This window comes from Pholis gunnellus, assembly GCF_910591455.1.
Source record: "Pholis gunnellus genome assembly, chromosome: 16".
Classification (NCBI taxonomy): Eukaryota; Metazoa; Chordata; class Actinopteri; order Perciformes; family Pholidae; genus Pholis; species Pholis gunnellus.
The window spans coordinates 11,692,906-11,719,172 of record NC_136543.1 but is presented as its reverse complement, the minus strand read 5'-3'; the positions used below and the strand labels follow the sequence as shown (position 1 = coordinate 11,719,172).

General features: G+C 43.1%; 1 protein-coding gene across 1 annotated transcript in view; it reads right to left on the bottom strand.

The window, feature by feature from the left end:
* Window positions 1–4,440: 4,440 nt before the first annotated feature.
* sdc3 (syndecan 3) overlaps window positions 4,441–26,267 on the bottom strand; it is a 33,868-nt gene continuing 12,041 nt past the window's right edge. Inside the window, exons 2-5 of the mRNA XM_079175680.1 lie at window positions 14,229–14,322; window positions 10,325–11,202; window positions 9,437–9,626; window positions 4,441–7,415 (exon numbers count right to left, since the gene is read on the bottom strand). Of these exons, the coding sequence (XP_079031806.1) occupies window positions 7,249–7,415; window positions 9,437–9,626; window positions 10,325–11,202; window positions 14,229–14,322 (1,329 nt within the window). The 3' untranslated portion in view covers window positions 4,441–7,248. The remainder of the gene's footprint in view (window positions 7,416–9,436; window positions 9,627–10,324; window positions 11,203–14,228; window positions 14,323–26,267) is intronic.

The window sequence follows — 26,267 nt, the reverse complement described above, 5'->3', positions numbered from 1 at the left end:
GTTTCCCAGCTGTGCAGCGCCTCGAGCCACCTCACCTGACCGCTAATTAACTCTGAGCGGCTAGCTGCAGCTAAACTAGCTAACCTGTCCCCGTCTACAAACACCGGGTCGTGAATGTTAATAGCAGAGTTTTAAATTCTTAAATTGTCTCAGTGGACTTGAGCAGCAACGGGAGCTGCACCTCACAGGAAAGATTACGAGTTTTAAATACACCCAGGAAGTTTTTTAAAGTTCTTTAAAGTTTTCTTAAAGTTTGCAAAACGTCACAGAAGTTCAGTAAAGAAAGTCTCGTGTCTACAGGGGGAAATGGCCCGAGCCAGCCAATAAACCAATAAAACAATTAAAAGGCAGCCTAAATGTCCTTACCAAAATCTTCAGCCACATCACAGTCTTCCTCCATTGCGACAGTCAAAACCAATAAACTTGCACCAATAATCAATTAAGCAGCACAGGGTCACGAAGCGATTTGCTCCTGGACCGGAGGCTAATGAGGTTGATTGATTGATTAGCCTCCCTCCCTCAGCAGTGTGTGACGGAGAATTATCGCGTGAAGGGGGAAACTGAAACAGCCAATCAGTGACCAGAACATCTCCAATCAAAATCCATACAGTCTGGGAGATAGAGGATGAATACAAACTGTCACGTTCAATTTACACAATGTAAGAAAAGTGTATTGTTGTTATTCACTGAATGTGACAGGAAGTCTGACTCTCTGTTTGACTAAATCAATGTATTTGTTATTTTCTATGAATAAATTAGCATTTACAAGTTTACTGAGCTGATTAGTCCAGCAATCCAGTTAATCTATAGCTAAATCTATCAACAAAAAAGCTGTTAAAATATAAAAGCTTTGCAAGGTTTTCATCTCTCATTTTTTATTTTACTTTATGTCGAGTTAATATACAATATATATTTGTTGAAGAAAATGTGTTGAAATAGAGACAAGAAGAATATATGTGCCAGTGATAGAAAGCAGCTGTATGTTTACTCCGTACTGTGTTTAAGTACAAATTGGAGGTACTTTACTTGAGTATTTCAATGTAATGCTCGTTACGGTACATTTACTTGGCTGCTATAGCTTTACTTTTCAGATTAAGATTTTCCATTTAAAAAAACATTTGATAAGTTTATAAAATACAACACATTATTAAAGATTAAACACACTTTTTTATTACCTCTTTTGACGTAGGACCCCTTAGAAAAAAGCAGTGAGTTCAGATGTCTATGAGAAGAAAGATGTCCTCTATAAGCTTCTCAATAAAGATGGTTTCATTCAAATAACAGTTCAAGGACAGAGAGGTAAAGCGATTCAATCGTATATATTATATATTTCATTACAAAGGACAGATTGAAGAAAAGTCCAGTGTAGCATAATTTAACTTTTTCTTACCCCGTTAATCATCTCACGACCCACCAGATTTATCTTGTGACTCCATGGAGGGGTCCTGACCCACAGGTTAGGAACCACTGCATGAAACATTAAACTGAACATAAAGTTGTTCAAGTTAAAACTATAGCTCCATCCTGACCAGCTAAAATGCAGCTTGTGTATTGATATTGGTATCAGAATCACAAATCTAATAATGTCATGAGATTATATTTTAGTCACAGGGGCAATTATTCTGCAGGAGTACATTTACTTTTGATACTTTAAGTACATTTTCCTCATACTGGAGTATTTTACATTGTGGAATTGGTACTTTTACTTAAAGGTATGTATTTGTAATGCCAATGTGTGAACGGATTGTAACATAACTTAAAAACGGAGACCTTCCCCGGTCCCTTCGTGATTTCCAATGTATCACTTTAATGTGCCAATTATGTTAATTATGCTGGGACTCGTGTGGAGTCAATGAAATTGACTGTTATTATCACAGTCATTCTTTGTAAGATTAGGTATAGCCTATAAAAAATGAAAAATCAATGAAGCCTATTAAAAAGAATCATGTCACTGTGAATAATATCACTATAAAATTATACTGGAGGTTAATAAAAGACCTTGAACGCATTATGATGTGTTTTAGGTTTTCAGTGAAGGTTGACTCAAATGTTAAACGCTGATTCGCAGCTTTTTCAGATATTTTATTCAGACATTTCTGTGTCCTAAAATCTAAAAACACCAGAAAATTTAAGTAACACTAAAGAGTATCAAGACTTTTGGCCTTTTGACTCCTTCACACAAAACAATGTTCACTTACAACCTTTTGTCTGTCAGTTAAAAATGATGCACCCAGTTGTGACCAGTTCAACCAAAGTTTTTAAATAAGAAAATGTGCAGTAAGTTACAAGAAAGAAAGTCTGAAAGGAGTTAGTGAATACAAAATGTTAGATTAAGTTGAAAATATGTAATGAAGATCCTCTGACCTTCTTATTCCACAAAGGTCTAAAACAAAACAAATAGTCTTTGTAAAATAAAATACACATAACATCTCACTGTCTGTTATTCAGGTTAAAATCAGGTTGTCTTGTTTCAGTTGTTCCGCAGTTACCCACCAGATGGGGTACTAACTGGACCCCAGGCACATGAATCTTCTTCTGTCTGTCCCAACTCTACTGTTCAGCTTCAACTCCCCATTTCTCCCCCTCCCAAACAGAAAAGGGCTCACATAAAACCCCCCTCATCCCCTGTGAGAGGCATGTTTCCATTTCAGGAGCCCTCTACCCAAGGCCAGCTTGTTGTCTTCTCTGGATCCGGGGAAAGGCCGTCTGCAAGACTCCCTGTTACGCCTCCACATCAGGTGACCTTGGTTTCATCTGGTTTGATGCAGAGAATATAAACTGATGCCCCATTTAGACTGTTTTTCTTTCCTTTGTGCTCACAAATCCCCACAGACAGTTTATCTAATCAGTTCATAAGTACATTTTTATACGATGGCTTAAGAATAATAACATCTCTGGCTGTTTCTCCCATGAGGGCCTCCCGAGGTCAGCAAATAGGCTGTTAAGAGGCTGTAATCACACATATAACTAAACACACACACACACACACACACACACATATATATAGATATATATTTATATACACACACAGTAGCTCTGTCAGAGAGCGCCATGGCATGTAGGGTTGTGTGTAATGTTACTGGGTCAGAAATGGTATGAAGGCCAGAGGCAGACTTCCTGTCTGCATGCAAGTTCTTTAGATTGTATGTTACTAAAACATATTGTAATTTTGAGCAGCCATTTTTTTTTAAATCTACTGCTTCCATTCTGAGTCCTTTTGTTGTTTTGAGATCTCTGTCCCTGAGAATTATTCCTCCACCCCAGCAGAGTGAAAACAAATGGAATTTCCTTTGTAACGCTCACGACGTTGAAATATCACACGTAAATAATTCAACAATAGTGTGTCTCTCCAGCAACTCCGTGTCCTGGTTAGTTTGGTTTCATCCAAAGACCACACTGACAACACTTTTCACTGGAATTTAAGTACTTTCTACCAAGAGAACTTGTTATGTGGAATCTCTGAATTCTGGAGAGTATCCAGGGCAGTTGCTATTTCTGAAATTTGATAATTGATGTGAGCACCACGAAACACATTTAAGTAATACAATTGTCAGAGACAGATATTCGGCAAATAAAATGTATCTAATCTGCACGGCTACACACCGAAAGAGGTTTAGATTACGTTTTAATCTATGTAGACCTTTTAGTAGACTGCAGCGTTAATTAGGGGCTGGAGAGAGAAGGCAAGGTACTTGTGTTGAAAAGTACCTAAGCAGCTCTTCTGACAACTTCAGGTACCTGTGGGGATAACGCCAACAGGGCACTCTGATCAACAACAGCTTCCTAAAATGTAAAATTCTAGTGATTAATTATGTAATGTATTATGTAAAGCATTTCAGTCTTTTCACCTATAATCTACACAGGCTTATCCTTTAGCACGGTCACAGGGGGCTGGAGTCTCTCCCAGTTGACATTTAGTGAGAGGTGGGTACACCCTGGACAAGTCATGATTATATTAATGAACAAAGACAGATTACTTTGACCCCTAGAGGCTCCATAAATTCCCAGCAAATTCCCTGCCCATTAATTGTTTTGGGTAATTCAATGAATGGTGCATTTGTAACTGAATTAGCGCAACTACAGTACAATATCAACTGAAGTGGGTCTGGTATTGTTGCCTTATCTTTTAGATCTGTGTCAAAATCAATATTATTTTAGTTTATATTGAGCTCACATGGTGCCTAGATAGATCTCCGGACAAATAATGAAGCTGCAATGTGTTGACTGGTGAGTGCACTGCACTTAAAGGAATAGTTTGACATTTTACAAAATGCCAGAAGGGAGACGACGAGATCAATACCAGCCACAGCTTAGCATCAAGACTGGAACCAGAGGAAACAGCTAGCCTGGCTCTCTCCAGAGGTAGCAAAGTCCACCTAACAGCAGTGTCTTGATGTATCCACTGACATTGAAAAAAAGACAAGAGAGGAGAGATTTACCCAACCAGGTTTTTTATTTGGAACAGAGTGGCAGATTAGTGACAGGGCGGTGGCGTGGAGGATCCGCCTCCTCTCGCTCACTCAGCCAATGACAGAAACTCAGCCTTAAAAAAATGCAAATGTATAAAAACAGGAATGGGAACAGCAAACATAGAGTAGTGTAGCCTCCGTCGGGCTTCACACACACATGCATACCTACACTCACACACGTACAAATTCACCCTCTCTCTCTCACACACACACACACACACACACACAAACACACACGTCTTATTTGGCTACGCAGGCTTAGATGGGTACAAACACATGTTTACACTTTGACAGTCACTTTAAAAAAGACAGTACGTGTTAAGATCATTCCTGCCTGTGAGAAAGTGGCGTGTTGTCTGCCCGTCTGTACTGCGGCAGAGAGACAGACAGGCAGACAGTCGGACAGTGAAAAGACACAGTCAGTGTGTGTGAAAGCCACTGTGAGGGACCAGCTGCCCCTCATTCAGCAGTGAACAGACGAAACACTCGCAGACACACTCACACGCACGTCGACAGGCCAGTCAGTGTACACAAGAGTCTGCTGTGAAATACCAAGGTGAAGCACTCAGGCATACACACACATACACACAGGTGGCGTGTTAAGATGAGGTGTAGACACACACACACACACACACATATATTCTCACACTGGCGAGGGGGCAGGCGACATACACACACGAGTGGAGGAGGTGCGTTACCTGTCTGTGGAAGAGCGTGAGAACTGCTGGAGTAGGTAAACACACACTCGACCACAGTACATTCCAACTTTAACTCACCCCTCTTTTCTTTCAAACGCACAAAAACACACACACACACAGGCATCCACACACACACAGACTAGTATAGTTTTGACTCCCATGCATTTTTGTTCTACAGTACTGAGTATAATAGAAGCTACTAGCCCAGTCGCACTGGTGTGGTTATTGTTACAATCTCTTAGATAGAAGCACAGCCCTCCTTCTGACATTCCCCTTCCCAAACCAAACCCCTGTCCTCCATTGTCCCCTCCCCAAAAAGAACCCAAAAGCATGTTAAAGTTGACCCCGTAAACACTAATTCAAAGTCTGTTTCTTCTCATGACCAAAGCTTTACTGACAAAAGACTTCATCAAAGATTTTTGACTGAATTAGCACATCTGGGAGCAACTTCCTGCGATGGATTCACACTTCCTGGTTTTTCATTAAAGCCCCCCCTTGCTTCCCAGAGGCCCCTCCCATCCCCAAACAGAGAGCCAATGGTGGAAGAAAAAGAAAGTGAGGCATGCCAAAGGTGCGTGTAGGGGTGGGTCGGGGGGGGGGGGGTAATCGGATGACGTGATGACTGGACACGTAGTTGTGCTTTTACACAAACAGACCAAACTCTAAACCAACCGGCAACTGATCAATAACTAATCAATAACATATTGAAACCACCTGATCTCGCTCGTATCACAAGTGATGACTATCACAATGACGATGATGATGATGATGATGAGGATGATGGGTTTGATATGCGTTTGAATGATATGATTAATGGTATACTTAAAGTCTGTGTGGTGGCTCTAAATGCACAGCAAGTTATATATCTGCACTTGTGTGTATGTGTGTATGTGTGTGTATGTGTGTGTGTGTGTGGCTGACGAGAGCACAGCTCATCTAAAGTGATGACGGATGTGATGAATAAAAACTCTTCATGATCATGCAGATGATTAGTGATGCCAGAAAGGATATGCTGATATTTACATATAAACTTTTTTTTAAACTGCTAAATACACATCCTCCTGTTTAAGTATTATAATCATTATTATTATTATTACGGTATCATTATTATTATTGTTCACCATCCAGCCCAAAACATTGATATATTATTGGTTGTTATTACTATCCGTAACTAGTCTTTGTACAGCTTAGAGGAGCAGATTGGACGAGTCAGCAAACCTCTAACCAGCCAATGTTTCCACAGCGGCTCCTCGACGTTGTGAAACACATCGAGGGTTGAGCGCTGTTTTCTGGTTGGCCGAGCACAGAGAGAGAGGTCCGAGCCACCTTCAAGCAGATACAAGTGTGTGTGTGTGTGTATGCATGTGCATGTAAGCATGTGTTTATGTGGCTGTATGGATGTGCGTATGCGTCTTTGAGCACCAGAGGGATGGAAGGCACAAAAGAGACCTTTCCTCTCACCTTTGACCCTGGGCTCTGTGCGGCCAACCAGACGCTCTGTGTGTTTTTGGGGGGTGAGGGGCAGAGTCGAGGCCCATCGCTCTCTTTTTCTTTTGTGTCTCGCTCTGCTCGCCTCGCCCCTCTCCTCGCCCCTCTCCTCTCCCTTTAGCCTTTTTCAATCGCCCCATAAAAAAACAGAGGAGGAACCTTTTTTTGTGCTGGAAAACACAGATTAAGAGCTTGTGTTTTGTTTTGTTTTTCTTACAAAATAATCATATCATTACATACACAACAAGAGAATCTGTAGAATAGTAATAACAACATTTACTTTAAAAACATCTCATGTGTACGTGTTATTTTTTCAGAATATATTTTGATTTTTTTTTTCTTTCCTCTTTTTTCGTTTTCATTGAAAAGAAAGTTCCAAGTCCGCAGAGAGAGAGGCGCTCTCGAGTGTTTTGGAGACGAGAGGAGAGAGGGATGAGGAGAGGTGAGCAGACAAAGGGGGAGGCGACGAAGAAGAGGAGGAGGAGGAAAAGGGCGAGGTGTACGGGGGCTTAGAGTATCTTTCTCTCTTCTCTCTCTCGCTCTTTCTCTCTCCCTCGGCGTGCGGTGCGTCTCTCTGGCAGTCTCTCTGAGTGTTATGCGTAAAACTCCTCCTGCTTGTCTGGTTTCTGGTAGGTGACGGTGGCCTGTTTGGGTTCCTCCAGTGTGTAGCTTCCCTCGTCCTTCTTCTTCATCCTGTACACCAGCAGCATCACTAGGAAGGCCGCAAACAAGGCGCCCACTACTCCTCCCACTATCACCGCTGAAGGAAGAAGGAAGAAAGAGAAAACCTTAAAAACCTTCCAGAACATTACAGATCCTAAAAAACAGTCCAACAAACACTAAAACACCATTAGAGCCACATTCTGCAGCAGACTACATCACTACTGCATCAAACACTCCTAGCCTGAAAGCAGAGCAAAACTACCACAGCATCACTATCACCTAGCTGCTAAGTGGAGACTGATGAGCCTGAATGTGCCAACAGCTTTGTGCTAAATTGCAGCCCTGCAGTGCTACATGGTAGTTTAGCACGATGGGGCCGGTGTGACCGAACTGCAGCCGCTGCATTTAACCACCTTGTTCCGCACACGTCGCTAATGCACTCTTGCTGCGTGCGATAGGTTGTGTGGTCATCAAATGGGGGAAAAAAACAACAACTTTCCCTCGTTAAACTTATCGGTCTTAATGCCAGAACGGAGAACAAACTGTTTATTTTCCAAAAGGCTTGAGGAACACTTTGTTTCTATTCATTGTGTGGGAGGTGTTTACTTTGTTTATTCCATTTCTGCCAATATCAGAGTACACAGGCTGGGCTATTTAAAATAACGTAACTTTTCATCATGCACTGTCACTGCAAAAGTATTCTTGACTTTTCACAATATCTCTTGTTATCAAATCAAATTAGTCAGATTTTCTTAGTCAGATAGTGAAGACTTTTTGTGACACTGTGCATAAATATCTACTTTTACAATCCCTGATTTTACTGTGGAAGACAAAGGTGATATTGGAAATGAAAAGTATGAATTGCACATGTTCAAGTGCACCATTTGTAGTTACAACTTGTCTGTAAATCCATAATACCCTGTAGCAGGGCTGTATAGATTTCCATCCATCCATTATCTGTAACCGCTTTTCCTTTACAAGATCGCACAGAGGTTGGAGCCATAGGCGAAGTACAGGTCGCCACCAAATCACAGGGCTGTACCCATTCACACCAACAGGCAATTTAGAGTCAACAAATAACCTAACCTGCATGTCTTTAGAGTGTGAGAGGAACCCAGAGATACCCCGGATAGCACAGGGAGAACGTGCAAACTTCACACTCTTGTTAGATTTAGTCTTGTTAAAATAATGACGCACCCGCCACAGTTGTGTGAAACATTGCATAGATTTAGGGAGGGCGAAAGGCAGAATAACAATAGTTTTTGGTGAAAAACAATATGAGGGAAACAGCAATCAAAGTACCATTTAATCTGAAATATCTGGCTTGGGCAAAAATAAGACTGACTGAAATGGAAATATTATTGTTTCATTTATAAAAATGTAAATTAATGCTGAATTTCTATTTTACCTTCATGACCTGACAAACTTTGCCATGAAGTAGATTGAATCAGTGTGAAAAGGGGGTTAATACCTGCCAATCCCTGTTTATCTCGTGTTCTTTAACGTGTTATTCCCACAGATAAAAGTGAATACAGTGTCTATACATGTACAGCGCTATACATGAATGTATGAGTCTGACATGGTTCTATCATACAGACAGTCTAGTCTAAAGTCTGTTGCCTCCTGCTCTTTACCGATGACCAGGAAATCAGCGAAAACCACCGCCAGCAGTCCACCAATCAGAACAGCTGAAGGAGAAACAGAGAGCCAGTCAGGTCAGGCAAGTTGGCTGGTCTCTCACTTTCTACACCAGCTCTTTGGGGAGAGGAGAGGGGGGCACTTGAAACGAAGTTGGATTAACCCAGAGGGGAAATGATGGGAAAAAGAAGGGAAAAGGAGGGGTTGGATAAGCCAAGAAGAGGATTGCTTGTTCTCAACGGGTCAAACGGGGCTAAGTAGCACATTCAGTTATTGTGATGAATCTGCACTACGTGGACGCCAGTTTGTCTTAGCAGCTCCCAGAAAGCAGGGAAAGACCTCAGCAGGCAACGGGGAAAACGCAATCTGTTGATCTAAGAGGTGGCTACCAAGTGGTTCATTTGACAGACACAGAGCCGCATGACAAATATTTGGACAAAAAACATCATTAGTATTAACTTCATTGACAGATGTTCTTACCTATCAAGACCTCTTTTCTCTCCAGGATGTTCTTCTGTGGCAGCTGGGCGGCAGAGCTTCCGGCGTCCACCGTGTTGCCGATCAGATCGGGATCCACTGGCATTATACCTCGACCGAGATCATTACGGCGATCATCGCGGATCTCGAAGTCTCCACTCGGCCCCACAGCACCCGCCTCGTTGTTGCCCTCCTGAGACCGAGAGAGAAAAGTGAGACTAACGACAGGAAATCTGCATTTGATGTAATCACATTTGTTCCACGGTGCTACTACTCTGAAACTTATCCAAACCAACACAGAACATTTCCATGGCATATGTTCTCCTTGGAAACAATGAGCCTCTGTATGTTCTGGTTGGTGGAAAGTTTCATATTGTCCAACGGGTAAACACACTTCATAAAATCTGGCAGCCTAATTACAATGTGGAAAACCAAAACAAATGTAAATGCTTCACGCTTCAATGCAGGACGGCTGCAAATAAACAGAAGCGCGGCAATCGGAGAAACTGCCCTGGTCTGTAAATAATTAAGCTGTCAGTGTTAATGAGGCAGTCGGAAGAAGTGTTTGGTATCAAACCTGAACAGTTTATTGGCACCGACCGGAATGAGCGCATTAGTACAGAGCTAAGCGAGTCCGTGGTCATACTTGTGGCCTTATTCACTTATTCTTTGATCAAATAGTTGCTGATTCAAATCATCGTTACAATCATCAGTAGTGAAAGTATTAAGCTGACTTTGGTTTTGGTCTTTTTTATTGGATTTGTTTCCAATATGAAAAATGCTCTCTACTCCCTGCTGTTGAGTTTGGTGTTTTTTCTTGTGGTGGGTGATGAGACTCTAAATATAGACACTGCTCCTAATCTATATTAACATCTACTCTGTCAGTCTCACCTGTGTAGTTGAAGGCTGCTGTGGACGGCTCGTTCTCTCTGTTGGCCCCGCCTGAGTGGCTGTGGTCATGGGAACCCTGGGCCTGAAGGGGAACCTGGTCTTGTCAGTGGTGGCGGCGGCGGTGGCGGCGGTGCTAGGTGCGGCTGTCGTGGGCTCGGGGGTGGTCTCTGCCGTAGTGGACATGTCTTCCTCTGTGGTGGTTTCCATGTCAAAGCCTGGGAAAAAGGCTGAGGGTTCAGGTGACAGGTAGACGTCCTGTTCTTCTTCTGTGGTGCTCAGGTCGTCCGAGCCGGCAGAGGGCGCCGCACTTTCTGCAGGGCTGGTTGCCGGGTTGGTGGTCGCCACTGGGATGGCTGCAGGGGATCGAGGGGCGACGGTGGTCTGGACGGCGGCGGCCCTGATGCGCTCCAGCTCTCTCTCTCTTTCAAGCTCACGCTCTTTCTGCCTCTCTCTCTCTTTCTCTCGCTCTCTCTCACGCTCCTTCTCTCGCTCGCGCTCTCTCTCCTTCTCCTTCTCTCTCTCCATCTCTCGGACCCGCTCCCTCTCTCTTTCCCTCTCTCTCTCCCTCTCCAACTGTTTCTCCCTCTCTCTCTCGTTCTCCAGTTCCCTCTGCGTCTCTTGCTCTTTCTCTCTCTCCCTCTCTAACTCGCTCTCGCTCTCCTTCTCCAGCTCCCGCTCTCTTTCCCAGAATATACCACTCTCTCCATCGGCCTCGGTGGGCAGCGGGGTGGCGGTGGATTCCTCCGGGTTGGGGCTCGGCTCGGCTGCGGGTGAGGCGGAGGGGGCGGGGCCAGTGGCCTGCGTGGTGGAGAGGAGGAGGGGCTCTTCTGTCGTGAAGGACACACCCGCCGATGTCGGCCTCACACCGATCCCAGGAACTGGAGAGGAGAAGAGAGGATTTTTAATTTAAAAATGAACCAATTAAAAAACAACCAGCAGGGGAGTAAAAAAAATGTCTCACTCATTCACACATCCCCTTTATTACTCAACGCACCCACACACTCACACAAACAGTAAATCAGAAACTGAGACTACGGCTGTGTTTGAAATCAATCCCTCTGACGCTCATTCACTACTCGCTGCATAGCAAACACTCACTAATTTACTCTCTACGGAGCTATAAATTGAGATTTCAGTCACTTATAAGTCACCTTCACTTCGTATTGTCAATAGCAGGTGTAGTGTTGCGTGATATTTTTGGGATCTATAAAATGTGACGCATCGCACGGTGGGACTTGGGCACTTCTTGTTTCATTTCACTGCGGGGAAAACTAAATAGAATGGGACCATAATGAATTTGATGAAATACACTCGTTTACCCGGCTATGACATCTCAAAATGGCCGCTGTGAGAAAGGCCTTGCGCTCTTAGTTGGAGGACTCACAATGCACAGGCAAAAAAAAAAGAATGGTCAGAAATCTGTAAAGAGGCCAAGATATCCTGACTTTTAATGATCAAATTAATCAGTTTACAAAAATGCTGGAAACTAGATATTGTCTTTACGCGAGAGCCTCCCTGGTTAGTAAGACGCTTCTTAACGCCGGTAACGTCCAACTCGACGCTCCTTGAGGTCTTTGTTGGCATTGCTGTGACATTTTTTTTTTAGGGCTGCTCCTACAGATCTACTGAAGAAATTATACAAAACTGGAGTACTCTCTATGACAATAAACTGAGCTTTATGTGTAAAATCAGTGCCGTGCTCCTTTAAAAAGACAACAGTCTGTCCCCTCTCATCTTAAAAGTCCATACACCCGATCACACAGCACAGCTCGTTTGTTTTGTCAAATCACTTTAGGATCATAAAGTGCTGTCTTGATTTTATTGACAACTCAGCACAGCAATCACAGTCGCAATCAAATAGCTATTTTCTGCTCGTTTAGCTATGTGACAACACAAACACAAAAATATGTAAATGACGACAACTACAGTAAATGTATTAAAACATGGAGCGCAGAACGGAGGTTTAACCAACTGAGACAAGGCTGTCTGTCCCTCTCCTCACCAGATGTTCGCTGTGATGTGCCGTTTCCTTGAGGGCCGACTGAATAAGTGAGAAAAAAATACAGTTTTCCTTTTGTTTTGACATTTTAGAGAATGGATTTTTACAAAAATTACCTAAAAAGACTGAAGTGAATGCACACAAACAGCACTGTCAAAATCAGCTAGCTTAGTGTTGACATGGTCTGGACGAGAGGAAAGGAGAGAAGAGAAGAGAAGAGAAGAGAAGAGAAGAGAAGAGAAGAGGCGGTATTGACGATGGCGCAGACTAATCCTTTTCCTTCTTAAATCTCATAATAGTATTATACCACCTTTCATTTTGTTATAGCAGGGAAGCTCCTTAGGTTGAAAGAGAAACAAATTGAATTTACAGGCACAAAGACATGAAGGCTGACAGAGGAGCCGGAGAGGATATCGAAATGGACTCGAACAATGCAGCTTCTGTTAAACTTATCAGGCGCCTCAAAATGCCACATTCGGACGCAGCGGTGACACAGAATGCACATCTGTCTGTTGTAAATGAGCTTTGGAGATAAAGCAATTTGCTGAGCAGCTTCAGCCACAGGGGGTGCCTCTGCTGCACTCTCCTGCTCTGAATTGTAATTATTATCTCCTCCAGGAGATTGTGTATTAGGTCGTGTGTGTGCATGCGTGCTTTAGTGTGTGTGTGTGTGTGTGTGTGTGTGTGTGTGTGTCTGTCCATCCACGGCTAATCTCCTGGGCCCATCAGCCTATTATTTTTTGTGCTTCTTTATTAATGCATGCTAAAGGCGTCTCGTAGTTGCAGTGATTCATACTTTTTGAAAACCTTTTTTATTGACCATTATTGTCTACTGACTCTTCGCTCGTCTTAACTTGCTGGTCAGGTCTGTGAACAACAACTGCTTCGGTTTGCACTATTTCTTACATCTACGGACTACGAATTCTTCCTCTCTTGATTTACATGAGTAGGTAAAACAATTTTATCCATGAACGTATGTAGATATAACTATTGCTTAGCAAATGACAAACTGAACTGGGCGCTGACTACAACGGAGTTAGTTAGATGTTGGTAGCTGATGGGAGTCCTTCGGTGTGTAAAGCTAACAGCGCTAACAGGGCTAGTACAGCTAACAAAGCTAACAGTTTACAGAACAAAATGTTTGCCTCACAGCGCAAACAGCTGCATAGATTAAAACGAGTGAAAAACATCAGATACGCTTGAGGTTTATAAAGGGGGAAATTGTGTTTTTTATTCATTCAATCAAACATTACAGCAGTAGTTGTTGCAGACACAGCTGGCATAGATCTCTCCACTCTACTGATTGCATTTTTCTAGTTTATTTTGAGCGCGCTCGCCACTAGCCTGAACCGAAGGCAGGCCTCAATGAGTCATGCTAAATAAAGAGAGCCATGGTCAGGATTCAACTGCCAGATCAGAAAATCAGATTGAGTTACACCAACGTGATTTACGTTAAGTGGGTAATTCCTACACACGCAGACAGCCAGCTCACTCAAATGCAGACATACGCTTGCAGATAGGTGCACACAACGGCCTAATCTGTGTGGACTGTAATCTCATTAGAGCAAATAAGATGTAGGGGAATTTGAGCCCGGGTTGCTGTTTGTTTGTAAGGGTGTGTCTCTGTTTAAAGGTGCAATAAATCGGTATCAAAACCTGTCCGTTGAGCCATATGTGTGCGTGGCCTCTGTGTGCGTGGCCTCCATGCATGTGAGTCTGGCGACTAGAGCGACCATAACTCGAGGACACGGAGAGGCTGTGGGGGGGTGGGGACTTCAGGGTCAGTAGATTGAAACCCAGCAGCTGTCGAGGTTTGAAAGAACCAGGGCGTGAGCGTGTAACCTCACACACACACACACACACACACACACACACACACACACACACACACAGACAGTTACTTACAGCCAGAGCCGGAGCCCGAGTAGAGGTCCTCATCGTCGTAGAACTCGTCTCTCGTCGAGCCTTCGTCATCGATAGACGGGGACCAAGTCTGTCCCTGGGAGAAACACAGAGATGAAAGAGATTAGAGTTATTCACCATGAATGACTGGGCTGTTTGTCATTTGGTTTGAATAGAGAAACCACTTTGGCAGATTACATGCACACACGCAGGAGGTGCAGGGAGCATTATGGTGGACAGGGTAACATCTGTCTGTCTGAGGCTCCATAGAGGAGCATATTTAATGAGTTCATCTAAAGCTGGGATTTTGGCAGAGGAACATCAAAGCTTTTAAGGAGAGAGGGGTTTCATTCAGTCTGTGCTTACATGCCAGTTACAAGTGATGCTCAGCCTGTAAAGTAGCAGAGTATGGAGAAGCAGTTAGCTTTTGAACTGAGGCTGGTATACTCACAATTTTATTTTCGATTCATCAATTAATTGTTCGACTATAAATGTTAGAAAATAGTGAAGAATGCTCCGTTCATATTCCCAAAGACAAATGTCTTATTTCATCCAACCAACAGTATGAAACCCTGTTGATATAAAACAGAGAAAAGCACCAAATCCACACCTTTGAAAAGCTTCAACAAGAGCATGTTCAATCAGCTAATCGATCGACTAATTGCACTAAATTGTTGATCTATAAAATGTCACAAAACAGTGAACAAGACTACAAGTGTAAAGTCATGCTAGCAGCTCTGTGAGGCTGTATATTAGAGGTGGACATGGTCTCTTGACGTCGCCCATTGGTTTGTACGGCACGTTTTGAAGACATTTTGTCTGTCCTCGTCCTGGTTTTTTTCTAACTAGAAGTGACACGAGAGAAATGACTTCATAATTTATGATCAGCATTGTTGTCGGTACATCATTTCAGTAACTCGTGTGGACTTTGAATGGGATAAATTCACCACCTCCTTTGAATAACTACTGCTCTCATGGATCATTTCACAGCCTCCTCCCTGCTCATCACTGCACCTCAATCCAGACATATTTTCATGCACAACTGTGAGGGGAAAGTGCAACCTCCGTCAGGGTCAGGTAAGAGAGATTAGTCGTTGATCGTGTGGGGAGGTTGAACCTCTGAAGTGAGTGACCTCAGCCTGCGGTCACTGTGAGGCTGATCCCTCGTTTCTCTCCACTCATCTCTTTCATCTTTCTCGTGACCTCAATCCCCCGTCCCCGCGATGCTTAAACACAGGCGTTAGCACTCACCCATCACAAAGGGTCAATTAACACTGCTATCAAATGAATGCACGACGAGACACCGCCCGTACTGCTGCACAAAGATACGTTTCATACTACAGTACATACCACGCTGTGTTCCAAGACACAAGTACGGCTACTGTACTTGAAGACTGTGTCTATTTCAAGTATTGGCAGGCAAATATATTCCATGTAGAAACTCATTTTGAAATGCATTCTCTGTCTTTTAATCTCTATCAATATGTTCAATGTTTTTTATACTTATATTTTGTCATTGGTAGAATGTATTTAAGTACATTTACTCATGTAGAACTACTGTATTTCCCTTTTATTTTACTTTATTTTACTCTAGTACATTTATCTGGTTCCTGGTTACGTTGCAAATAAGGCTTTACATACAGAATATACAAAATATGAAGCATTGTTACAGATTAAACTACCAAACAGTAAACAAAGTCAAAGTTTAATAGTATTATACTATGAAATAATATGACACTCTGAAAGGTGTTATTCTGCATAATTAGTTAATCTACTTTGATACTTCATCACTACGAGCGACCTCTTTCTACATACAAGAAGTCTGTTAAGTAATATCACAACAATAATAATATTGATGATTTTGTATTTTTATTTAAGTACAAATTAAGACGCAGAACTTATACTTGTAACTTGCAATGCTTTTTTACAGTGTGGTATTGCTACTTTTATTTAATTAACGGAGCTGAATACTTCTTCCATTACTGAATTTGGTGGCCAGATTCAGCTCACTGAACAGCTAAGTAGCACAACGTCGCGATGCCAAGAACAACGGGCTCACTTTGTCTCCAGGTGATGGAAAAACAGTCAGTCCACTGCTGCAGATGTGACCAAAACAAACTTATCTCCTCAGCAATCTTAAGCCCATCCTGGGGCCCTGCAGAGCTGTGTCTTTACCAGCCTCTGTGATGCTAATTGTGCACACACAGAGGCCGAGGCTCCTCCCCGGCTCCAGACAGAGGAAACCCGATGCCTTTAAAAGCCAATAAAAGCATAATGGAATCTAGAAACCCGAGCATCTCAATCCATCACGTCTCAGCGTGAGGTGGAGTTGAAACGCTATATGTACCTCATGAAAATGGAATTGACTTGAAGTTGTTAGGAGCCTCGACACACGGAGGATATGGGCTTCACGAAGCGGAAGGATGAGAGTGTGCGTGTGTCACGCTTCGGGCGTAAATGTGTATGTGAAACAGTGTGTGTGTGTGTGTGAGTGTGTGTGAGAGTGTGTGTGTGTGTGGTGTGAAGGCCTGGTGATCTCGAAACCAGGAAGTGCTGAAAAGTACTAAAAAGACGTTTCAGTGCAAGCATGGTGCGAATATGTGTGTGTGTGTCTGTGTGTGTGTGTGTGTGTGTGTGTGTGTGTGTGTGTGTGTGTCTGTGTCTGGTGTATTCCAAGGATCAGTTTTACAATGAAGGCCGTTGCTATGGGCAACCTTTGCCTTTCACAGAAAATTCCATCTTCTAGTGAGAAGCTACCAGACACACACACACACACACACACACCAGCACTCACCCTATCACACACATATAAGAGCTCCAGCTACAGAAGCAAAGGTGTTATGTAACGTCAAATAAACAACCCTAAAAACCAACATCAAAACAGTCTGCTCCTCCAGCTCCCCCCTCGCTATCTGTCCCTCCCACCCTGCCTCCCTCCGTCTCCCCCCTCTGGATCCACAAACTCTGTGCCAGTATATCCCCGTCCTTGCCCCATTTTCTTTTCATCTTAAATTCACATATCTTATCTCGAGGCTAGCCCCCTAAGTTCACCGTGACCCCAAAAAAACACACACACATACTTAACTAAACACACACACACACCCCACCCCAAAGCCCACCCCAGGGGCCCCTTTACAAGTCCCCTATACACACAACAACCTCCAGGACATACTGCAACTGCAGAGGCTATGTTTACCCTACCTTTAACAGTAATATGTAATCACCCTCTCTGTCTCGACATGTTTAATTTATGAGAAGATATTCTAAGTGTGAATTCACGCTATGGCGAGCAGTAGTGCGTCACTGCATGTAATTAGAGTGTGTGTGTGTGTGTGTTTGTATATAATATAATCACAGGTTTCCTTTGTGGTGCGTGTGTTGCACACACACATGTCCCTTAGACCTGTGTTTGTGTGTGTTTTAAGTGATTTTGGGCCAGCTCTGCATTTTGTCTCCGTTTCAGAAGCTATAAACAGCTGTACTTTCTGCCTGCGTCATATAGCTAACAAACCACGACGAAACACAACGAGCTCTCCTCCACCGCACGCATAACCCGGGGCCAAAATCGTCTGTATGTTGCCCTCAATTTCCCTACACCACTGCATTTTGTTCCCATTTGTTATAAAAGGAAACTGTAAGTTGACAGCCATATTCCACTGGATCTGCGGATTGAATGCAATCCTGGTTTTTGGCAGCATATGAAGCACTGCCATTGTAAGACATGCGGTGCCAGTTGGAGTCATTTTAAAACAATCTGGGAGCGTTGGGGTTTATATATATATAATTATGTATACTTTTGTAAAAGGAGATGGAGAAACATAAAATTGAAGGACAAAAAAAAAAAAAAAAACAGATGCAGAAAAAGAATCTGTTTGTTGGAGTAATGTCATGTTGTGACAAAGTCAACACAGGTGTGTCCTCTGAGGGGGTTGCAACATTTGCGGTGACTCAGGTAGAAACCTGATCTAAAGCTGACATCATGCATTGCACTATTCATTTCATCCTGTGCACTATAGCCACTCTGTCAGTGTGTGTGTGTGTGTGTGTGAGCTCGTTTTACAGCTACAAGAACTTAGATTTTTATACCTGTGCTGACAATGCTGCGGTTTCGCAGATATTAACATTCCACAGGAGCTGAATCGTTCCAGATTTTAATTTAGGATCAGAGTGAAGAAATTCAAAATTATAAGTGTGTGATATTAAAGTGGCAACCTGACAATGAGAGGGTGTGTGTGTGTATGTGTGTGTGTGGTTATATGACAATTACCAGCCTGAGTGTGGGAGAAATAAAGACCGCGGTGTGTGTTTTATCTGTAGAAACAATGGGTGTATGCAGCTCAGCTAACACTAAGATGCAGGAAGTCAGATAACAATAGGAGGCAGAGGTAGTTATATAGACACACCAATTCACCAAACCAGGTTTCAAACACACACACACACACACACGAACGCACACAGCTTGTGGTAGATGTGTGTAACCCAAAGATGATTTTCTTTTTTGGGTTGATTTTCTTACTGGTCCGGTTCAGTTCAGATATCCCCTTCAGGGCTAGCTGGGCAGATAGAGAGCTTCATTGTGATTGACTTCAAATGCATTCCTCAGTAACCCGATAGGCTGCGGCTGCACAATGCCTGGCGCGCGCAAACACACACACACACAAGCATTTTTAAGCTCCTGATACAGTAGACGCAATGCTGCTCTGCTTTAGAAAAATAATCGTTAATTGTGCTTTTAATATGTGAGATTTCATCGGAGCGAATGTTCTCAACTGCTGCAGCATTTCTGAGCTCTCAAAACTGTGAAGAATCATTTGAATACTCCCTCTGCTTTCTGGCACCATCTTTCTGTGAGTCCCACTCCTTTAACCGGCCCCCATTCACTGCATCCCCAGTGTTGAAGGAGAAGAGGGAACAGAAATACAATGAAAAACATTGAGGTCACGTCCATTGTATTCTTTCTTTCATGTCATTTTTTTTTTTTAACATCACACTACTCAGGAAGGAATAAATCAACGTCAATATTTTCCCAAGTTGCATTACAGATGTTATGGCCATAAAAAAGGTGATTACACTCTAAACCTCAGCATACCACCGTCCTACCCATGCAGAGAGTTAACCTCGGTATGTTTTGTCATTGCCGTGTCTACCTGTGTCACAGGTGGTGCATGAGAGTCGTGAGCAGTTTCACCAAAGAGAGATTTTCTCCTTTAAACTCTCAGATTATTTGAATGACACACTGACAAATAAAAGACATTTTCCCAGTTCTAAACCTATGCTCTGTTATCGCGTATCTCTCTTCTATTTTTAGCTATAAATCCATCTCTTCTCTTTCTTAAATGATCTATGATTTTTGATAAGTCATCTTGAACCAAGGAGCATATACATACATTTATCTAATCAAATATGATTTTGAGTGACTAGCTAAACCCGCCCATCGCATTAAAATCACACTGGGGGTTGAAAACACTTTTGATCTAATAAAATCAGATAAGATTTGATTTCTTGTATGTCTATAACTGGCCCACATACATACTAAATATATCACATTTCTGTAGATAAAGATGCTCTTACTTCCGTTTCACTGTGACTTAAATCATTTTTAGTGACCAGGAAAGTGAATTTCACAAGAACAAAAAGCAAGATTAAAGACAAGTCAGAAAGAATGAATACAACCAATTTGGAAGACCAATATTTGTTCTTCTTTCCGATTCAATAAAGCATCTTGCAAATCCTCAGCCTCAACCTGACATCTCCAGCAGGTCATCCTGTGACCTGCTGGAGATGTCAGGTTGACAACCTCTCGACTTGAAGAGCGTCAAATACTGGAGCTTCAGGGAAGTTCAGTCGGGCATTAAAAAAAACATTTTGTCGTCGTACATTCAATACACTGTCAAATCATAATATGTTGATGACATGACGTGTTCAGTCATGGGTCTGTCTCTGTTGAGCTTGCTCACATTTGTCCCTTCACATGAGCAGAGCCAAATCCGCACACTGAATTGCGCATTATTGTTGCAATGAATGGCTTAAACTTCCATGTGGGTGTCCTGATTGAGCTAAAGTGCTGGATGTGAAACACGTCAACCATGCACTTGAACACATCATGAGAGCTCCGGCCACGAAACAATAATCATCCGGCAGAAATTTGAGACCCAGATCAGCCCTTCGACGAGGCAAAGTGATCTTTACGGCCCACATTTCTACCCTCCCTGCAGTTTAATTCAATGTAGGTGGAGTGCCCACGCTTCATAAAGCAGCTGCTGATTCACGGCCGTTTCTGTGTCTGCTTCCCTCCAGAGCGGAGCCACACTGATAACAGGGGGGGGGGGGCAGCCAACGCTGCTCGCTGACAGAAATGGACCGTTGATAATTCTTTATTCATCTAGAAACAGTCAGACTGCTTGGCACATGACCTCCCGACTACTCGCACACTTACAGGAAAAAAATGCAGCCTGTTTACTGTTTTCTGTTCCGCACCCATCTTTCTTTCCGGAGTGGATTCCCGGGCCTGTCAGTGGTGACCTCTAATCTCCCTCTTTTGCTTTTCCACGCCGTCTCACTCTCCGCCCATGCTCTTCGTCTCCTACCAGCTGGGCAGGTTGGACGGCAGCCAACCTGGACGCTAACACACTTACAGTCAGACAAGGAGATGTGAGAGCGATAGAGGGCAGGTAATGTGTGTGTGTGTGTGTGCGTGTGAGTAGGTTACCAGGTGGTGGCCTGGTTAAGACACCTGCCATCTTCAGCAGAGATTAGCACAGAAAGCCTCTGCACAGTCACCCTGCTCACACACTCAATGACACCTAATAGCACACACACACACACACACACACACACGGAGAGGGTCGGATGTCGAGACAGTAGCTTGTAAAGTCAGGTGCACTCCTGTGAGTCAAAGAAAATCTGTCACTGAGTCTATCCAGGTGACTTAAAATCCTAAAATATACTCCCTTATTCATGGACAGATATTGAGTTATTGGGCCCCTGGGCACGTGGACATTAAAGGGCCCCTTCTTGCTCGAACACCTCTGCACATTGTTAGTAGTTTTGCGTGTTTTTTGTGGTACTTTGCAGGTTAAAGTTCTGTTATTGGTTGAAACAATTTGTTTCATGCTTGAGATGAAGAGAGGCTGAAACAATCTAAATGAAATGCTCATTTTAAAAAGGATTTCCTGAAAATCAGCATTAGAAAGGCTCCCAATCTCGTATACAGCACCTTTAAAGTAGGTTAACTCTAGCCTGGGTAGGTACACTGTGCAGCTGTATAAGGGAAAAATTAACAAAAGAGCAGAGTCATCAGGTGTATCACCAAGTAGTTGATATTAAGGTTAAAAATGTTATCTATAGATCCCTCACCAAAGAATAGTGTCACTTTATTAAGACTTCCACTCTTGCTTAGGGCCACCCGACGCAATTCAGTAACGCATCCATTCTTTAAAAGAATCTAACTGTGCCTCTGAATCACAATAATTTCCTCCCAGCAGGCTTTGAAACTCAACTATGAACAGTGGCAATTAGGCAATATTTTAAAAAAATCATGGATTGTGCCTTTAAACAAGAAGACTGCATACAATAAATGATATATAATAATCCTCACCCTGTGGGTCACAACCATTCAGCATCCCTCAGAATGATTTTCCAGCTCTATTCCTAATGCATAAATTTACTGTCATAGACTTAACGTCTGTGATGAATGCCTTCTGTGAAATAGTGAGTATTTCAGCCATAAACCCTGTAAAACAGCCCCAGATTTCGAAGTTAAATTATCATTGAGCGTCAAGAGATTCTCTGCCTTAACAGCTGCAGCAGGGGGTCATAAGCAGGCATCACTTTGTGTTGGGAACCCGCAGAGCAATTTTACACTGATTAGCTGTTTAAAAGATGGGAAGTGGTTATGGGTGTCTTGGATTAACTACGACTACATGGGGATTAATACAAAACGAATCTTAGATGTCAGTGTTTAGCCTAATTTGAGGTATTTAACAAAAACAAAGTGTGATATTTATTGCAGCTTATGTTGATTTTAGATATGGAATAAAACTGCTATTCAACTGCAAAAAAAAAAGAGGCTTTGTGGACATACTGCTGCAAGAAGCGCTGAGTGGGAAGGTAGAAACAGCTATTTAGTCCACTGCCAAACACATTCTGATCTTTTCTGGCATGTTTGTCCCAGTTTTTCACACACGAGTGATCCCTGTGACCAATGAACGTAAACCACCGAGCAAACCTGTAAACATGCTCATGCACAACAGCCAGGAAATGAGTGAAACACTTTTTTCTCCCCTCCACTATTTTTAGTCTTTTCTGACGATCAGATTCCTGATAGCGCTACCGTGGCCGATCCAAAGCACAGCCACATTGGCCGTATTAATTCCACGAACACAACCTGTGGGAGGATGTCATTACATTGCCTCTTGTTTATTATTCCAGCTCTCGCTCTGGCCCTAAAGCTGTCTCGGTGCAGCACCAAACCAAAACTGAAAACCATCCAAGCACCAATATTATCTTTCTCCACTGAGTTATAAGGACAAAGGATATATATAAAAGATTATATATATATATATATATATATATATATATATATATATATATATATATATATATATATATATATATAAAGGACTAAGTGATGAACGACCTTATGGAAAGTAATGCATTTGCTAAATATGGTATATGGTACAGTGGATGGCTTGGTCAGAGAACTGCAGGGCTAGAACAGGTGCAGACTGGAGGAGAGAGGCACTCATCTGGAATAGTGAAAGCAGAAAGACTTTCAAAATTTATCTATATGTATCCGTTACAAAACAATAGACCCATGACAATCCCTTCATGACAATGTTCAGTGTACCTCCAACAGAGCGCAGCATTACTTTAAATCAGTCAAAGGCTTTTGCATTTGCTTCATTGTTAGCTCGACGATTAATCCTCATTAGGTGGAAGGCTGCCTGCCCTCCCTCTTTCATAACATTGATTGCAGAGGTCACGATGTGACTGAAAATTGAGAAACCAAGGTTCACTTTAAATAAATCACTTGAATAAATAGAATCTGCATTGATTCTGTGGGGAACCTTTCCTTTATAGCAACTTGCTGGCTAATGTTTTGCTGCTGTGTGTTTTTTCTCTTGTACCCTTCTATATTGCAGTTTTTATTGAAAGTGGCGGAGTCTGCCATTCCCGCAAATTGCCGACCTACGCACTGTAGATTCACAGGAAACAGTGCATGCACACCTGTGTTATGTAATCTTATCTGATCGATATCAGCCCCACTTTCCTGCAGCGATATCAAAACTGCATTATAGGCCGCAGCTAATGCAAACCCAGCACTGCTTCTGCTCCACATTAACGTGACCAAACACAAGGTAGCTTCATTGTGAAGGAGTCACAGCAAAGGCAACGTATTTGCTACCGAGGTTCGGGCCGACTGGGATTGCTCATCATGAAAGCGTAATGACATTTCTGTCACCGCGTGCAGCGTGAAATGAGATCGCGATTGAAATGATTATTGACTTACTGATTAATTCAAAACGACCTGAGTTTATTCGGCTGCACTTTAAAACAGATACGACGGCAGCTCTTCTGCTGTGCTTCTGGTTAAGTAGCTGCTCGTTTAACGGCACTTGCCGTTACCACGGGAACCACAGGTGATGCCGAAATGAACCTCGACTGAAACTATAAATGGGATAAATGAACACTGTGTGTTTAACCTGTAATGTCTCAGTATCTCTGACAAAACGAGCAGCTGACACTAGACTCAATAGATATCACATGACTGTGTAGTGACACATCAGCTGGCACCAAACCGCATAATGGACTGGAGCTGGGACACACACACACACACACACACACACACACTAATGCTGTAGATCCACTCATCTCGTGTATAGGGGAGCAGTATGATTGGAGGAGGGGTGATACAGAGACAGAGAGGCAGAGAGATGTATATCTGTATGTAGGACCCAGCTGTTATACTAATCTGACAATCCAACAGGATTAAAGACCACATCTCAAGGCTAGCTCACACACACACACACAAACACACACACACACAAACACACACATGAGGCCTCTCTGCGTGGAATCCTCCTACATTATACATGACCTTATAAAACATGCATCTCCATGTGAGAGAGAGAGAGAGTGTGTGTGTGTGTGTGTGTGTTTGTGTGTGTGTGTCACTGTCCTGTTGCCAGAAATGCCTTGAGATTCAGACACAACTGCTGCTCCCACACTCCACAATACACCACCGTGTATTTGTGTGCTTATGAGGGTGTGTGTTACAAGATTTGTCCATGGTGTTCAGGGAGCGCAAGTGTGTGTGCATTGTTGTCTGTGTGTGTGTGTGTGTGTGTGTGTGTGCATTGATGTTTTGGTTGGAGAAATGTTGCAGTGAGCAGTGAATGCTGCTGGTTGGCTGGTGGGTCAATGACTGTGTTTTTGTGGCAGCTTCTATGAAGTGCCGGAGAGAGAAGCAGAATGCCGATTTATATGAGTGTGTGTGTGTGTGTGTGTTTGTGTGTGATTACAGCCTGGCTCAATGGGCCTATTTCTGCGGGGCCAGTGGGAGGGCGTGGCGCCTGTGGCTGGAACTTTTCTCGTGTTTCTAAGGAACTTTTGAAAAGGGGCTCAGAAATGTGGCTGCGTGTGAGAGAGAGCGCCCCGCGGACCATGATGCCTTTGTGTAGCCTAGAGCGAGAGAGAGAGGGGCACTCAGAGTACACTCAGAAACGGTAATCAATGGTCTCTTCTCAGCCCCAAATCGAAAAAACCTTAACACACATATAAGAGAATCTCTCACACACACACACACAGTGATGTGAATCACAAGGCAGCATCACATAATTACAGCTGGTGTAATCAGGGTAATGACAGTCATGCGACTTTACAAACCCCAAGGAAGGAGAAGAAATCGATGCACGAAAGGCAGAGTTTTAGAGAGGAAAAGGAGCAAATGGAGAATACTTGAGAGGAAAAAGCATGGCGTGATGATGGGATGGATGGACCCAGAGGCAAGGGGGGGGGGGGGAAGAACGGGAGAGGAACGTTTTTGTCTTTGATGCGGAGGAGAAAAATCCAATCAGCCCCGTGTAATTCAATCTGGAATGGAAAGATGCACTTTTGAGGCTGTGTGCAGAGGGCATGATGCATATCATTATCATGACATACCTCTATTTCTCTCTCACACACACACACACACACACACACACACACACACACACACACACACACACACACACACACACACACACACACACACACACACACACACACACACACACACACACAAACAGAGGAGGTAAACAAATTGCTGCTCCAGGGGCACCCTGAGCAGCTGACCTTGCCTTGCTCTCTTGGCTCTTTCCCATTGGTTGACTGACTTTCGCAAACTGGCAGCCAATCCCGAGCCTTGGAGCGGTTTCTGGCCAATGACTGTAAGCCAAATGGGACCGCGGGCGCCGTCAGACAGTCGATTGATTCTTCATGTATCATAACGGCTCTTGATATCGAACACTAATTAGGCAGGGTGCGATAAGGCAAAAGCAGCATATGGTCTCGGTCTTAATGGGCCACAAAGACTGAATGCTTGTGACCTAATCAGATGTTTATCACGGGACACTGATTAACTCGAATGAATCACTGTCAGAAGACTTTAACGAATCGTCAGCCGACATGAGAAACTCGTGGGGAAATTAGACATTTGCTTCGTCCAGATTTGTTTCAATGAATGGCTCGTGTGTAGTCTCTGCGGATGTTGCTTCATAGTTCGCATCATCTGATATGATTGTATAAGGAAGTGGCTCCCAGCCTGTGATCAGGACCCACCAAAGGGATCGCAAGATGTTTAACCCTCTAACGCCCACTCCTCCAGAGATACTATATCTTAAAGATTTCTTTTTTCTTCTGCTACCTGAATTATTGATGCAACCAGGCTTTTTCTTGTAAAATATGTGATACTTTTTCATCTTCAGGCCTCTTAACATCTTCAAATGAATAATTTGAGCAGGGGAAATCACCCTTTGGTTGAACTACTTGCAGCTAATGGAC